The sequence below is a fragment of the Tenrec ecaudatus genome, chromosome 14 (assembly GCF_050624435.1).
Source record: "Tenrec ecaudatus isolate mTenEca1 chromosome 14, mTenEca1.hap1, whole genome shotgun sequence".
NCBI lineage: Eukaryota > Metazoa > Chordata > Mammalia > Afrosoricida > Tenrecidae > Tenrec > Tenrec ecaudatus.
The window spans coordinates 29376045-29391617 of record NC_134543.1 but is presented as its reverse complement, the minus strand read 5'-3'; the positions used below and the strand labels follow the sequence as shown (position 1 = coordinate 29391617).

Below are 15573 nucleotides of genomic sequence, written 5' to 3'. Positions count from 1 at the left end.
TCTGAGGGGACTGAAAGTGCCATGGCTTGGGTCAAAGTGACAGCTTTATTTCTGAACACTTTAAAAAGGTGCACCCAGTGCAGTGCTGCCTGTTCCAGTCTGTTTATGCACATGCACATACAAACAGACTGGGGCTTCCTAAGACTCGTCCACGTGCCAGAGTCTATTCCTGAGCACTCAGTTTATGCTCGCTGCAGGCAGGAAGGAGATGGTTCTGAGGAGTGCAGGAACACACAAGAGGTAACACGCCCCGTCTCAGAATGCCATACTCTTGAGGTTTCTCTCACGAAGCACAGGGATTATGTGCAAGAAACATGACTGCTTAGAGACCTACCGCTCTAAATGGAAAGGCAGTGACCCCTGACCCTGTCTTCTAGGGACTGCCTTCACTTGGTAGAGGTCTTTCCTGAATCATTTGCCTTTTCAGTTCCTGGTTTGGGGGCTTGCGGTGAGGGCTAGTGTGCAACTCTGGAAGCTTGTTCACCTGTCTATCTGGGAGCAGTGCAGGCAACTGACACTGCCTACAGCCCCCCTCATGTGTACACAGTAGGAGCAGACCAGACCGACATCTCAGAGTGTGGGCATAAACCAAAATAAAAAGAAAAGCTGAAAGGCATCAAACAGATGCAAGGAGATTTGTTGTTTTAACAATTCCAAGAAAAAGTGGCTACTCAAAAATCAAAGTCTTCTGGAGAGGCAAGAGAGAAAAGAGGTGAGTGATAAAAGCAGGCGAGAGAGAAGAAAACACGACAGCAAAGTGGTAGAGCTGAGAAGTGGAGGTCGACTCGACCCAGGAGGGGCTACAGAAAAGCCACAATTAAGAGGGAAAGAGAAGAAAAACCAGACAAGTGAGAAACTGGAAAGATCCAGCCCTTCAAGCCTCCACTGCCCTCAGGCCAGCCCTGTAGTGCAACTGACCTCGGCCAAGGAGCAAAGGCCAATTATGATCCCTCTAGGCTCTCATTTCACATTTACTGAGGCAAATTTGGTGTTCGGGAAAGGTAATACACATTATATCTACCAATTCTTGAAGCATGAATGTTAAAGTTAATATTAAAAAATTAGAGACTCAGTATGAACTTGGTCGTTACCTGACTTAAAAAAAAATGATGATCTGGCTCTACAACACACCCACCCACCTCTTCCCCACTGGGGATGGTGCTCACAGACTCACCATCAGTGGCAGCAATGGTGAACTCATCGCCGCAGGAGACCCTGATCACTTGCTTCCCACCTAAGGGTCCCCCCAACAGGTTGATTCCTAGACGCTTCTTATAATTCCCAACTCCCAGCTGCCCACACTTGTTGCTGCCAAAGGTTAGCAGGCGGCCTCGTTCTGTGGGAGAAGCAGAAACAGGCATAAGACGGTCAATGCGGAGCTGCAAAACGAGCTTCTGACCGCTGGAGCGTGCAAACATAAACTCGCCAGCTTACCCCGAACCAAATTAGCGCCAACTGGAGCCAATACGCATGGGTGGTGAGCAGATTACGATTCAAAGTGGGCTAACAGATCCAACAAGAGGCTCCACAATGTCATCTCTCTCTGCTTCATTTCAGTTTAGAAAACGAGTACTTTGTAAAGTGGAACACCTACAGACAGTTCTAATTCTGGAACTGTAGTTGGAATAGTCTCAATAAGAGTATATTTATTATGCACTTACACAGTTATCAACAAAACATACTTGAAGACATGTTTTTATTAAGGAGCTAATACTTGATGTTAGGGGAAAACTGGGAAAATATACGAAGGGGCTTTACAAAGTTCATGGAAACGGAATTCCAGTTTTCCACAAACTACTTTTGGACGGCCCCTCATGCACACAGGTGTCTGTTCCCATAAAGATGCAGTCTCAAAGCCCCGTGTGTAAGGTCACGATGAGGGAGCAGACTGGCTGGCTGGCGGTGGTGCCGGTTCCAGTCGTCCACTGTTAGACGGGGCTGCCCTTAGGGCGCGAGCAGCACATGGCTGTAGAGCACTCACCGTCAATAGCAGCGGTGTGAGTCTTGCCTGGAGCAATGGTTCTGATCTTGTAAAAGGACAACTGTTTGGCCAAGGTAAAGGAGGTTGTGTAGGGAACTTCATGGTATGCCTGTTAACAAGGTAAAACACACAAAAAATGATGTAACACATGGAAATCTAGTAGAACTAGGAAAGGGTGGAGGTGAAATATAAGGACAGATTTGCACAACCGGTAACCAGAGGGTTAATTAACATATAAAGTGGAACTTTCTGGCAATAAAAGCTTTAGATTCTGAATTAGGATATTCAAAAAATGAACACCCCATCCCAGAAGGTAATAATTTCAGGACAGACTCACTGACATCTGACCTAGTTATGCACTCTGCATACCCAACCAAGACAATGCTAAGAATTAAAATACTGAGCATTCTCTCCAGCCCACAAAGCAGTCAGTTGAATGTGATCTAATTTCATCTACAGGGCAGTGTCTCTGAACTTGTTGAACCCCATGTTGCTGTTAGAGAAGCACAGAAAGCCCCTCCTCAAACCCAGTGTTATAACAAAACACAAATCAAGAAACATGAATTTGGAACGTCGTTTTTTAACTACAGACACCCTCTCCAGCCTTCACACAGAATTCATACTCAATTCTCCCAACTGAGAACGAACCACTACGCCAGAGAGTGCTTAAAAGCTTTTATTTTTTTCATTTGGGTCAGGACACCGGCCTTTTACTTGGTTTTTTAAAAACAGCAAAAGGGACTAAGAGGTATTATCACTGATGGATTTCATGCAAGTCTTTGAACTGGTTCATTCCTATAGGACCCCAGGCAATTCTTATGTGGACATTTAAAAAATAGAGATTCTGATTCACTGTATTTAGGTTTGAATCAAAAAGTCGCAGCAAGAGGCCAAATCGGAACTGGTTCGAAACCTTTATTTCATGACATCCTCGTAAGAGGAGAAAAAGAACTTTATTTAAGAAACCTGCACAGGGTCAGTGCTCTGAGCTGAAATTAACAAAAAACCCGTCAAGGCAGAGAGACACGGCAATAGGGCTCTTTCCGTAACTCTGCCTCGTGCCTACTTCAGTAAGGCAGCACCAGAGGCCATCCTATTTTCTAACATTTACTGAGCTCGACCTCGCATGCTGCAATACCATATAGCCTGACAGAATCTGCTGTGAAAGCACCCCTCAAGTCAAGATACAGACCGCTGTCATCATGACGTCAGGACACCTCCCACCTCGTCTGAGGTAACTGCTATCCTGGTCTCTGCCATCAGCTAATTCTGCCTGTTCTTAAACTTCATGTCAGTGTACTCTTGGATGGCTGTCTACTTTTCTGAACATAGTATCTGTGAGATTATGAATTATTCTTTATTCAGATTAAATGGCTGTCAGCCAATACTAGCATTCCACAGACACTGTGGCAGGGCACCAGAGGGTATGCTCACTTCGTGGTTGATGATCCCGGACATGCACTGATTCAGGCCCAGTTTGTTGAACTCATTGAGCCCACAGGCCAGCACTTTGCCTGACTGGGTCAGCAGAAATGTCCCATCACAGCCACATTGAACTGAGACAATAATCAAAGCCTTGGGAACTTCTACCTGCAAGGTAAAACCAAAACAAACAAACAGGGAAAATAAAACTCTTAACAATATGCAACCTGCATTAGGGAGAGGAAAACAAGACCACCTCAAGTACTTTCAAAAGGGGCATGGCACCTTCAGTAGACCCCGAGACAGAGAAGTAAGGGTCACACTACTCATTTCAGATTTGCCCAGCAACTTAGAAGCTATTGTTTTCAACCAAGAGCTCATGTTTTACAGCGTAAAGTCAGAGAAGGTAGTCTCAGCTGAATCAGTGGATAGCCCCTGCTGGAAGTCTATTTCAGTCACAGATCTTACTTTGGGAGACTTCTCAAAGCAGTTGAGAAAGGGGCAGCTGATTAACTGCCGATTTTGTCTCCTGAGATCAAAGGCTCCATGGCAGCTATCGTGACTCAGTAACTCTGTGGGGCCCTCTTCTGGCCACTTTGTGAGCTGACAGCACTCCAATTAGCAGGACTTGATGGAGGGTGGTGGGAGGGAAACTAACACTGAGGAAAATAAGAGGAGGACTATATTCCCTAACATAATTGAGGGAACCTGGAAAGCTAGTATTCCATGGTAGGAAAGTTTCCACTTTGGTTAAGCTAAAGTCCAAGTACATTATCCTGCTTTAAATATCGTTCCCAAAGATCCTGCCCTAACAGCTATGAGGCCTTAAAGTAAGCACATGGTTGATTTTATCTCCCTACAGAAACAGACATCTTGTTGCTATCTCTTCCACTGCGTTCCCCTCGTACCTTCCCCCAATGCAGGTATTAGGTTTCCTCACCTGTGAGCCCAGGGACCTTACTGTAAATCCCACCCACCTTGACGTATGTAACTACTGCATATGCATGTCTTATGGCTACCTATAAATATCCCAAGATAGTGGAGCAGCTCTCTCTCTTTTCCCACCTCCACGGGGCTGAGGTGAGCATGCTACCATAAAAAAATGTGTCTGACTCTTTTATTTACTCTCTCTTCTATCTTTCCTATTCTCTATGACTTTACTATAATCTTTTTATATTGTAACCATACAATTGCACCTACTGGCCATTCGGTAATTAGAAGCTGGTTTGCTTTAACAGACGGCCAACATGGGGCATGAACCCGCGACCCTGGGATTAAGAGTCCCACACTCTACTGACTGAGCGAGGAGGAAAAGAAAGGTACCCCCCCCCACATATATGTAGTTTAATTTTTGAAATGTAGATGAAAATGGTTTACAGTAAATTATACAGATCAGAGGTGTCAAACTTAATTAAAACGTGGGCTATTTGGTGCAACAGGTAAAATTCATGCGGGCCATATCACATTTACAAATTCTGAAGCGAGGATTCTAACAGGAATGTGGATAGAATACTAAAGACACTATATAATTCTTTTATTTAAACATTATTTTACTTAAAAAAAATTTACTATATTTATAGAAGATTCTTTTTTACTTACCTGAAACTTGCCAGTGCTTTCCTTCTACGAGTTTTCACTGACCCCCTCATGTTATGATTAGAAAATATAACAAAGTAACTAATAAAAAAACACAAAATGTTGGACAGCCGACAAACGTAATGCACAATCGTCATGGCTTCCCTCTAAAAATGTGAACTAGCGCTGCCGCTAGGGATGATTCATCACAGCACAACCCAGAGTGCTCTTTTTAACCTTCTCGCTATTGGGGTCTGTCTACATGACGTGACACTGAGTGTGGCAGACACAAACGCTGCTGGAACGGAGTCAGCGCATGTCTACAGCGCGTCCACAGGCCTCCAGGAAAGGCACTGGGCCACGTGTATACTAATCTTCAGTAGTTAAAGGGTTAACGAGGGAATTGTGTATAAGGTATTGCCTCGATTTCCCCTAAGCGCTATTTTCTTCATAACAATTTTTCTATTTTCATTTTATTTCAGAGCAGGGGGCCGCATGTAGTCCTCGGGCCGCCAGTTTGATACCCCTGATACAGATGATTACCGCCCTCTATGGGAAAGCCTATCCTCTCGAGTGGGAGTGAGGCAGAAGAGGTCGGCTCAGCATCCATGTTACCCTTTCAACCTATGTGACTTTTAAGCACAGCTACTTCATTCTGTGTTCAATTACTGAAGTAACAGGATGGGATACAGCTGCGTGGGTTAAGAGGGTGTATTGCTTTCCAGTATGTTCTTAAAAGAACTGTGCAGGGCATATTCAGCTATTCGTGACTTTTCTGCGGCACTGACTGACCTCAGTGCTTGTCCCTGAATAAGACGTGACTGCAGTATCCACCATGGCCGTACCCTTTTTCTATAGCTGTTCTATGATTCAGCCATAGGTTATGATCATATATCATAAACCAGAAAACCTGAATTGCCAATCTCACAGACAAGAAATATTTCAGAAGTAACTATTTGATATGAGGAGTCAGGGAAAGAGGACCAGCTTACTCAAGTCAGGTGACCTGGATGGAGCTGCTTCTGATTTTACCTTTTGTGGTGTGTAATAATCCTCTTCTGAATCCAAACCCAGTCGCCCTGGGACACACAGAAGAAAGATAATCATTACAATAAGGGCCTCCCTCACACTGAAGCGGTTTTTAAGCGTCTCCTAATTTGCACTCTTCGAGTAGAGGGTGCCTGCTGTGTCTGGATGCACACCAGCTGGAAGTCAGGGTGCACCTGGGAGTGAGGGGACAGAGACAAGGCTGCACCTACCATACTCGCCACAGCCCCAAGAATAGACTTCCTTGTTTCGTGTCAAGACCACTACATGGTTATCGCCACAGGAGACCTGCTCCACTGGGTTAGTCAGGAAGCAGCTCAGCTGCATGGGTTCTAGCACCTCAGGTCCAGCAACCTTGTCCACCCCCATGCAGCCGTAATAATCTGATCCAAAGGCATAAAGCTGGCCTTCATCTGCAAAGGAAAGCAAACAGAGCCCGTCAAAGGACTGACTGATTCTGTCCAATCAGAAAGCCCGGCAAAGCTGGAACGAGGTCTCCCGAACCAGTGATCTCACACGAGATGAGCATCCGGGAAATCCTCAGGACAGACTGCACTCTGAAGTTGATTCTATCTAGGGAGCCATGGGTACTACCTTCAGTAACAGGTTTTGGGGGGGTTTTCTTTTTTTTTAAACAGTAGTAGCATCCTACCAAATGGGCCCCCATGTTTACTAGGGCTTTTCTCTATTTTATAGATACACACACGAAAAAGGAAGGAATCATAAAGCAAGTATCGACAAGGTTCAATCTAGATTTTGGCTTGATTCTGGATTTTGTGTCATCCACAGCCTGACGAGGCAGTGAGATTCTGCTACGTTCCTCAGATCTCCTGATTCTGCCTCATCTCTGTTCCCACCGGCCTTCTCCTTTCTCGTAACCCCCACAACTCCAGCTGATATTATGTACACTGATGTCTTTTGGGTCTGTGAATGTTGCTTTCTCGTAAAGCCCCAACCAAGGCTGCTCTGTGCTGTGCACTGCATCCCGCCTCTGATGCACCTCCTGCCTTGGGCTTACCAGTCACACAGACAGTGAAGTCATCCCCACAGGACACCTGGTGGATGGCTTTGCCTTGCAACTTCTCCACATGCTTCGGCTGTCGATAGGAGGCCTTGTCTCCATGGCCCAGCTGACCGTGGAGTTTGGTGCCCCCTTGCATGTTCTGTGAAAGGCAAGTATCATAGGCAGCTTTACCTTAATCTTTCATGTAAAACCTAATATTTAGGGTAACTCCTCATGGAGAAAAGCAATACAGATGTCCCTACTCCCACAAACTAACATCTTCCCATGAAGCCCTTCTTATGCGGAAATTGGGCAAAGAGAAAAAAACGAGTATTGATTTATATGAGGATTCTCAGACCCCGTAAGTAACTAGCCAATAAGCCCTAAACTAACATCAGCATCTAGCTAGTATTCAGACACAGCTCAAAGCGATGTTGGCTAGCGGCTGAGTGCAGTTCTGGGCAAGGAGCGTGGCCGCAGCCTCTCTATTTGCTGAGAAACACGGGCTGAATGCTAGGTATCGCTCCAGATTTCCTTCAATTAGTGAAAATACGTACTAATGCAGGTCTTTGGTAAAAGTGAAGCAGTGTGAAATGAACTTTCAACAAGTATAAAATCTTTAAAATGTAGACGTAGTAAAAAACAGCCCGAAGTTTAAAATTTTAGGAAAAAATGGGTATGGGGACTAACCATTCGAGTGGTAGGTTGTATAAAATCCCTACCAACAGGTAAAGAAGTTATAAAAGTCTATGCAGATTGGTATCTTTCAGTCCTCAAAGGACACGGTCCTAATTCTGTCTTCCTCCTTCCAGTCAAAGGTAAACTATTTGTTTGATTCTGGGTAAAGGTAAAAAAATCCTTTGTAGAGTCTCAAGGAATCGAGCCTCTAGGGAAACTCTTATTAGAAGTTTTAAGTTTTGGCCAGTTTCCTTGAGCCATGGAGATAGTGCACTACAGCACTGAGAATTGTCCTAAAAGGCCGTTTCAACAATTTTGTAGAGGTAATGTTTTCCATTCCATCCAAGACCTCACGGAAATGTTTCTAAGGCATTAATTCAAATGTACTTCAGTAGCCCTTGTCAGGAGTTAGTTTTAAGGGATGGAATTTTAGAAATAACAAGTCAACAGTCTATGTTCTTTCATTAAGTAAATGACAGAAAAGCAGTGAGTAAAACAAGTACAGCTCAGAGCCCGGCCCCTCAAAAAGGTTTCTGAAATCTCCTGGCACAAAGCGCTCTCTCAGAGAGGAGCAAGAAGAACCAGCGGCCTCAGGAAAGGCCGGGCAAAGGAAAAAGCCTGCGAAGGTCCTGCCAGAGTCAGATGAAAGCCGTCAGGGAAGCCAAAGCTTGTGGGAGAGAGCAGTCAACTATGTCAAACGCTGCGGAGGGCAGGCGAGGTCGAGACAGAAAACAATTTGTTTTACTTCATCAATTCATGAGCCACCGGAAAAAACCCAGTGCTGTTGAGTTTATTGCAATGCATAGCGACCCTGCAGAACAGCATGCAGCGGCTCCACCGGGCTTCCGAGACTAGAAATCTTTATGCCCTGTGGTGAGTACTACAATGCTTAACCCTTGGTGCCACCGAGCCCTTATGCCTTCCCTGGAGCCCATTTCAATGAGAGGGTAGGAAGTGAAGCTGCCCTGTAGGTAATGGAGAGAGTAGCAGAGAGGGAAATAGACGGTGAGGACACGAAATGTCTCAGGAAGGTGAGAGCACCTGGACTCCAGAGAAGCACAAGGCTGAGGACGGCTCCCTAAGTGGGAGGATAGGTTAGCCAAGGAGAGGCTAAAACTGATCAAACAAGGCCTCTAAGAAGTCCTGGGGGCAAGGGACCGGTTTGCCCCAGGCAGAAAACAAGAACCATCGATGTGCATATGGTGCTTTCCACCTCCTCATAGCAATCTTCGCGAAAGCAAAGTAGAACTACCTCGTAGGGAGGCCAAGGCTGGAAATCTTTACCAAAGCAGACGGCCGTTTCTCCCAGAAAGACTGCTCTCTCTGCAGGAGCAACCAGTAGGTTCAAACTACAGAACTTCCTGTCAGCAGCCAAGTACCTTAACCCTTGAACCATGCTTTGCATATAGGCTGAGGCACAAAACTGAGGGAACGTATTTTAATGGCGTCCATTTTGAATTGAGGAGGTGGTGAGGCCAAATGCACAAGTCAATGAAGACATACGGGGCAGTTGAAGGAGTACAACGGCTGAGGAGTGTGGCAGAAAGTGGATTAGAGAGGCAGCAGTAGTGTTCCCTCTTGAATAAGGAAAACCTACAGATGTGTATACAGGCCCTAGACTGTCTCCTAGGAAAGGCCTGCTTGCAAAGCTGAGCCTCGACGGGTGGCTGTCCCGTAGGGGAAGATGTGGCAGTAGGCGTCGACTGAGATTCACAGCCTTGGAGACGAGACCACAGGGGGCAGTCCTACTCTGTTCGATAATTCGAACAAATACAGCTCTGCTCTCCTCAGTGCTGACACTCCATATCCCCAGACGACGGCTCACAGCCCATGTCTACCTGACCCAATGCTTGGGCATTCTGGGCCTAAGAAACAATTAGGCTTGTCACTGGGATCCAAAGGACTTGCTCTCACTTACCACCCAGGTGTACAGCTCTTTCTCCACTGTGACCACGGCAAAGTGGGTGTTTCCAGCACACACCTGCCGGGCACTGCAGCCACTCTTGATGACGTCCAGTTTCTGGGGAGTGGACTTTCCACCTCCCCAAACATAGACTTCACTGGTTCTTGATGTCACCACAGCAATGGGTGCTTCAGTCACAGTGCTTGACCTGCCAACAACAGCCCACCCAATGGCACAGTAAACACGAAAACCAAGTCAGAGAAAAATCCTTCCGGCCTGCTCCCGGAGAGCTGGCAATAGTGGCAGGAGAAAGCATGTTCCCTGACAACTTGGTTCAACCCTCCATCATGGCATCATGGCAGGCAGTGCAATTTCTGCCTCGAATTCAGCATAGCTGGCCCAGATCAGATTCCAGTCTGGTCCTTATCCCTGCTCTTTGCAACAGCCATGGTAATGCTGTCCCCTTTCAGACGAGTGAAAGAAAGGACCGCCGCCTCCTTCTCAGAAAGGACTGGCATCACAACAGGGATTAGTTCCTAAAGAGATGCCGAAGGCTTAAACAAGGCATACACCTAAGAAAGCCCCTGTGGGGGTAAATGAGGGTAGATGAATTTTTCTAAATGTCTCTTGAGCATTAATTACCTTGGTCTCTTTGTCGGTGCGTTAAGCAGTGTGACTTTTTCCTCCATTTCTCTACCAAGAGAAAAGCAGAGATCGTGAGTGACACAATACATTCTGATACTGTACTAGTGCCTCACTACACAGCTCACAGATGTAATCACCCTATAAACCACATCCCTCCTATAAAACTACAATCCTTGTTGAGAAATAACACCATCTATTTCAAAAGCTATGCTAGGTACCAGGTTTACATGCTGGGAACTGAGAGATTCATTACATACAAGGGAGCCTGAAGTTTGGGGTCATTTGCTTTTCTCTTTCCCAAGAAACACTTCAGAGCTTCAAGACTCTTGGGGATACATGTATTTATTTAAGTACTAGCTGGATATATTGAAGCCCAAGTGGCACAGTGGATTAAGCAGTAGACTGGTAATCGTGGGGTCAGTAGCTGAAACTTACCAGCTGCTCTGCAGAAAATAGAGAAGGCAGTTGGCTCTGGTAGGATTGAGTCTCCGAAACCCCATGGAGGTGTTCTGCCCTGTCCTACAGGGTCTCCACAGATTGGAATCAGTATCCTGCGGTGGACATTTCTATCTAGGTTTCCAGTGACCCCCAACATCTCTACCTCTGAGCTCATTACCTTTCTTTCTAACTTACTTAGCATAGTAACCGGTTCCTCCATCCTCCTAGTCAACTGGTGTAAGCTCCCAAGTATAAAGTCATAAAACTTCTGGCTCACCCGCTTCCCTTTCTTCACTATACAAAGTCTACAGACTGTACCTCACAGAACCTTCTACATTTACCCCTCCCATTCCAGTCTTACTACCTCAGTTCTGGTCAGTTCCACTTCTAAGCTGGACTGGCAGCATCTTCTAACTGGCCCCACACCAAAGGCCTAATCCCTTTCATCAGCCCTACCCTTATTTAACGCTGCGTAACTAGTGCCGGGCTCTCCCTTAGGTGCCTCTACGCCCATAATCACCCTCACATATAAACGTAAGACTGGCTCTTGGCTACCTGACTAAGCACAAATTCCTCAGCTTGGCATTTACGACTCCTCTTTCACCTTTTTAGGCCTTCCTTCCTAGATCTGCCCCTGTGTCTAGCCTAAGGTCCTCATTCAGGTAAAGTTGGCTATATGTGAACTCCTGGGGACATTGGGAATTCTGGGAAGCTCTGGAGACATTCTTACAGAAACACAAGTATTGTCAAATAGGACTTCGTGTTTCCAGAGTATTTCCCACAATTTCCTATGTCTGTGTGTTTGCTTCTATAGTTTTCTGCCTGGGAAATCCTCTCATTATTGCTATCTTTCTCAAATCTCATGCCTTACAGAGCCTCTAACCTCCATGGGATGGTAGCCCTCCTTCCTGTACACAGTGTCTTTACCTCCCTTATCGAGCCACCACATTCCTCCTGATTCAACGATGTACACAACACCCTCTTCCTATCCACTGTTAGACTCGAACTCCTGGACAATTAAATTCCTTGGAAAGGTGAATTTACACAGAGTAGGTACCCACACATTAACTAGGATTACTTTGAATTCCCATTCCACAAGTATTTGATGTTAACTGAGAAAGAAGTCTATCTTATCCTGGAAGACTGCCCCTTGATATCCATCACTCCCACGCTCCTTTTCTATCTCACAGCTGATATGAAATAGAGAAGGAAGGAGTGACAAATTCACCTAAAGACAAAAAGATCTCTTGAATAATCACACATACAAGAGTAAAACTGGGGAAATATAAATAATGTTGGTGGATTGTGTCAACGTCATTATCTTGGTTGTGATAGTACAATATAGTTGTGCAAAATGCCACTGGTAGTGGGGTGGGGTCACTGATCAAAGTGTACAAAAAGGTCTCCCTTTTTTTATAACTGAATGCAAATCTATAATACTCTCAACATTTAAGTAAGAGATTAAAACAGTGATTGCTCTATTGGCTAATAAGCCAAATAAAAGCTCTCAGCGTACTTAAGCAGCCCCCGTGGGCGAGCCTGTGGGAATGTGCATGGAAATAGAAGTGGATGGTCCTGGTGGTGTGACTAGAGTTCATTACAAACACCGTGTTTACTCGAGTAGAAGCCGGCCCGACTATCAGCGGAGGCACCTAATTTTACCACAAAAAAATACATTAACAAGTGCTGAAAAACTTAGCTTCCACACAAGTATAAACGTAATTCTCAGCCCTGGCTAGAGAAGCGCCAGAAAGGAGGAATTCAATGTCACAAGAAGGTAAAGGTACGCTGCACATACCCAAGCTGATGGAATTCCGCACACAGGTCTAAGGGCAGGCATGAAAAGAGTGTCTTTGGAGGCTGGTTGTTATCAGGTAGCATTGATTGAGTTGGTGCCAATTCACAACATCCCTCTGAGCAACAGCAAATGCCCAGCCACCACAGCACGACAAAATGCCAGCCGAGTGGTGCTGAAGAGGGGAGTACAGCAAAACAGTGTACTACAATGCATGCAAACTAAAGAACTTAAGGAGAATAAAGATGACCTCTCCCTTTAAGGTGAGGTTTGAAGTCTCCTCCATAAAAGCATAAAGGGCATTCTTCCCACGTCTGGGCCCTGTGAGATGGGCTAACGCTTATAGAGTCGACCCAGTCTGACCGGGCCACAGGGTCTGAAGGCTACACCAACTCCAATCGACCGCCTAAACAAATGCACTAAAAACAATCAAGTCCAAACCAGCCACCCAAATAATAAATCCAACCTAAGTTTCCAAGCCTACCCCAACAATTACTAAGCTCCCTTTAGCTTGAGCGCTTTAGACATTTACCCCTTTCGTTCTCACCTACCTCATTTATACGAGAAAAGGAGACATTAACTAACTCGACCAAGAGACTGACAGAACTCCGATGCAGACCTAACGGTGTCTCTCTTAATCACCCACTGGCACGCTATGAATAGATGAAGATGCAGAGATGGGAGTACAAGGCCCTTGGGTCTCATCAGCATACAAACAGCACAGGCTAATGAGTGAAATGAAAGCAGAGACGCTGGCAAAAATAACACTAGGTAAACACCGCCCTTTCCGGTGGTGCTTGGCTCAGACCTCTCGTGGTCAATGATCTTTTACCTCCCGCGTTTCCTGAGAAGGGGGCGATCTAGGAGTTCATCTGCAGTGGGTCTCTGCTCAGGATCCTAAAAAGCAAAAATGGGGTTAGTTTTCGTTTAAGGGGAAGGACACTATAGAGTCTAAAAGAGGAATTTTATTTCCCTTGAAGAGGCTGCAGGTCAGTTAGCCAAAGACTATCATTCTCATGTTTTAAAGACAGCACTTCTTTATGACATGTTTCATGTCGATCGTCTCATTATCACCAACACTTGCGCAGGAATGAGGTATTTCTAATATACCCCCCTTATTTGTCAGTCAGGCAGTGGCTTTCAGAAACGTAAACTTCTGGGCTTCATCCACTGAAAGTATGATCCACTTCATCTGGGGTAGAGCCCAGAAATCTGCTTTTTAACCTGTATACCGCACTCCCATCCCTTGGTGATTCTGCTGCCTGTGCCTTAAGGGCCAGACTTGGAATCCTACTGAGACCTGCACAGCACGTAGCTGTGAGACAGCAGAACTACATACATCCTACACATGCCCCCCCCGCCACTGCCTTCTAGCCCATTCTGACTCAAAGCAACCCTACAGGACAGAGAACTGCTTCTTTGGGTCTTAATGGGAAGAGACAGCCTGATCTTTCTCCTTCAGAGAGGACAGTGGGATCAAACTACTGCCCTTGCAAACAGCCGCCCAACATAGAATCCTCGAAGCCACCAGGTTGTTTTTATATACAGTAGGAAATCTGAGTGTAATTTTATAAAATGATAAAACCTGTGAGTCTCATTTTATAAAATCAAGTTACAGAAATTTATAGTGATAAATATGGTGCACAATTTAGATGGCAAAAACATTTCACAAGTTATTATATTTTTAATAAATCCTTTTTGTGGGGGCTCACACAGCTCTTATAACAATCCATACATCAATAGTATGAAGCACATTTGTACATACGTTGCTATCATCATTTCCAAAACATTTCCTTTCTATTTGAGCCCTTGGTATCACCTCCTCTTTTTTCCCCTCCCTACCCTTGTGAACCCTTGATAATTTATAAATTATTTTTATTTTCATATGTCACACTGTTCGTTGTCTCCCTTCACCCACATTTCTGTTGTTTGTCCCCCTGAGGGTGTGTGTGTGTGTATTGTACGCTGATCATTGTGATTGGTTCACCCTTTCTCCCTTCACAAATGAATAACATTGTGAAGTAACCATGCCTATTCTGAGGGATACAGCCAGAAACATATCCACCCCTGGGAAGCTGATGTGGTTTTTTGCAGGTTCACCTATGCTATGCCCTACACAATGAGGAGAGAAGAAAGAACACTAATCTGAAGTCAATGAAGAAGTGTCACCTACCTGGTCAAGGCACGAGTGGACCATTTGGATCAGTTCCAAAGAATACTGGCTAGAATCAACTTCCATGGCCCGGATTCCTTGTACAATCTTCACACACAGGTTGAGCGGATTCTAAAAGAAAATGCTGACTGCATCAGTTTCAATGACATAGAGGTGACTTTACCACCTTCCAGTAGGGGCTCTGAAACGCTGGTGGGCCTTTGTTTCTAGGGGCACCAGTCCCAACGGCTCTTTCATGACTCTGCACAGCTGCCGTGAGACGCAAGGACCGCTGGCTGACATGGAGTTGGGACGATGACTGTGTGGCACATAGCACAAGTGACCCTTCAACTGAACCCCCAGAAAAAAGAAAGCAACTAGTTGTGCTTCTTGGTTTCAAGTCTCCCTTGACTCTTACTAATGCAACAGGTAAGCCAGGAAATACTAATGGTAGTAATAATACCACCACTGTTAGATACTTAGCAGGCAGGCTTCATACATGATCCTTTTTAATCCTTATAAAACACCTTGCACGGAGGTTATCATCATCACTAATTGGTATTTGAATTAAAAGAGGCTCATTTTCCTTCTATGTTATTTAGGGAAATTAGATAATATACTAGAGTAAGTGTCAGGAGTCAGAACAAGGTGGCTTCATGAAAGGCAAATGACTATATTACATTTTCATACATACTTTCCAGAGCATCTCTGTGAGGGCGATACGTAGTACTTCTATTTTATTGGTAACAAAATAGAAGATGAAAGGGCCTTGCCTAAGCTCTCACACCTGGTTTACAGGGGAGACTGCCTGTGAATCCACTTCTGTTAGTGTGGTTCATTCCACCCATAGCTGCAGCATCACCTGGAAGCTCGTTAGAAATGCAGGCTACGGGCCCCACCCAAAACCTACTGAAAGGAAAAAAAAGACAAAACC

At 45.2% G+C, this 15573-nt stretch overlaps 1 protein-coding gene across 1 annotated transcript in view; it reads right to left on the bottom strand.

Moving 5' to 3' along the window:
- Positions 1-15573, bottom strand: part of NEK9 (NIMA related kinase 9) — a 40778-nt gene that overhangs the window by 13727 nt on the left and 11478 nt on the right. Inside the window, exons 7-16 of the mRNA XM_075530711.1 lie at positions 14661-14771; positions 13320-13384; positions 10252-10302; positions 9625-9817; positions 7044-7188; positions 6238-6438; positions 6011-6057; positions 3416-3571; positions 1982-2090; positions 1175-1336 (exon numbers count right to left, since the gene is read on the bottom strand). Of these exons, the coding sequence (XP_075386826.1) occupies positions 1175-1336; positions 1982-2090; positions 3416-3571; positions 6011-6057; positions 6238-6438; positions 7044-7188; positions 9625-9817; positions 10252-10302; positions 13320-13384; positions 14661-14771 (1240 nt within the window). The remainder of the gene's footprint in view (positions 1-1174; positions 1337-1981; positions 2091-3415; positions 3572-6010; positions 6058-6237; positions 6439-7043; positions 7189-9624; positions 9818-10251; positions 10303-13319; positions 13385-14660; positions 14772-15573) is intronic.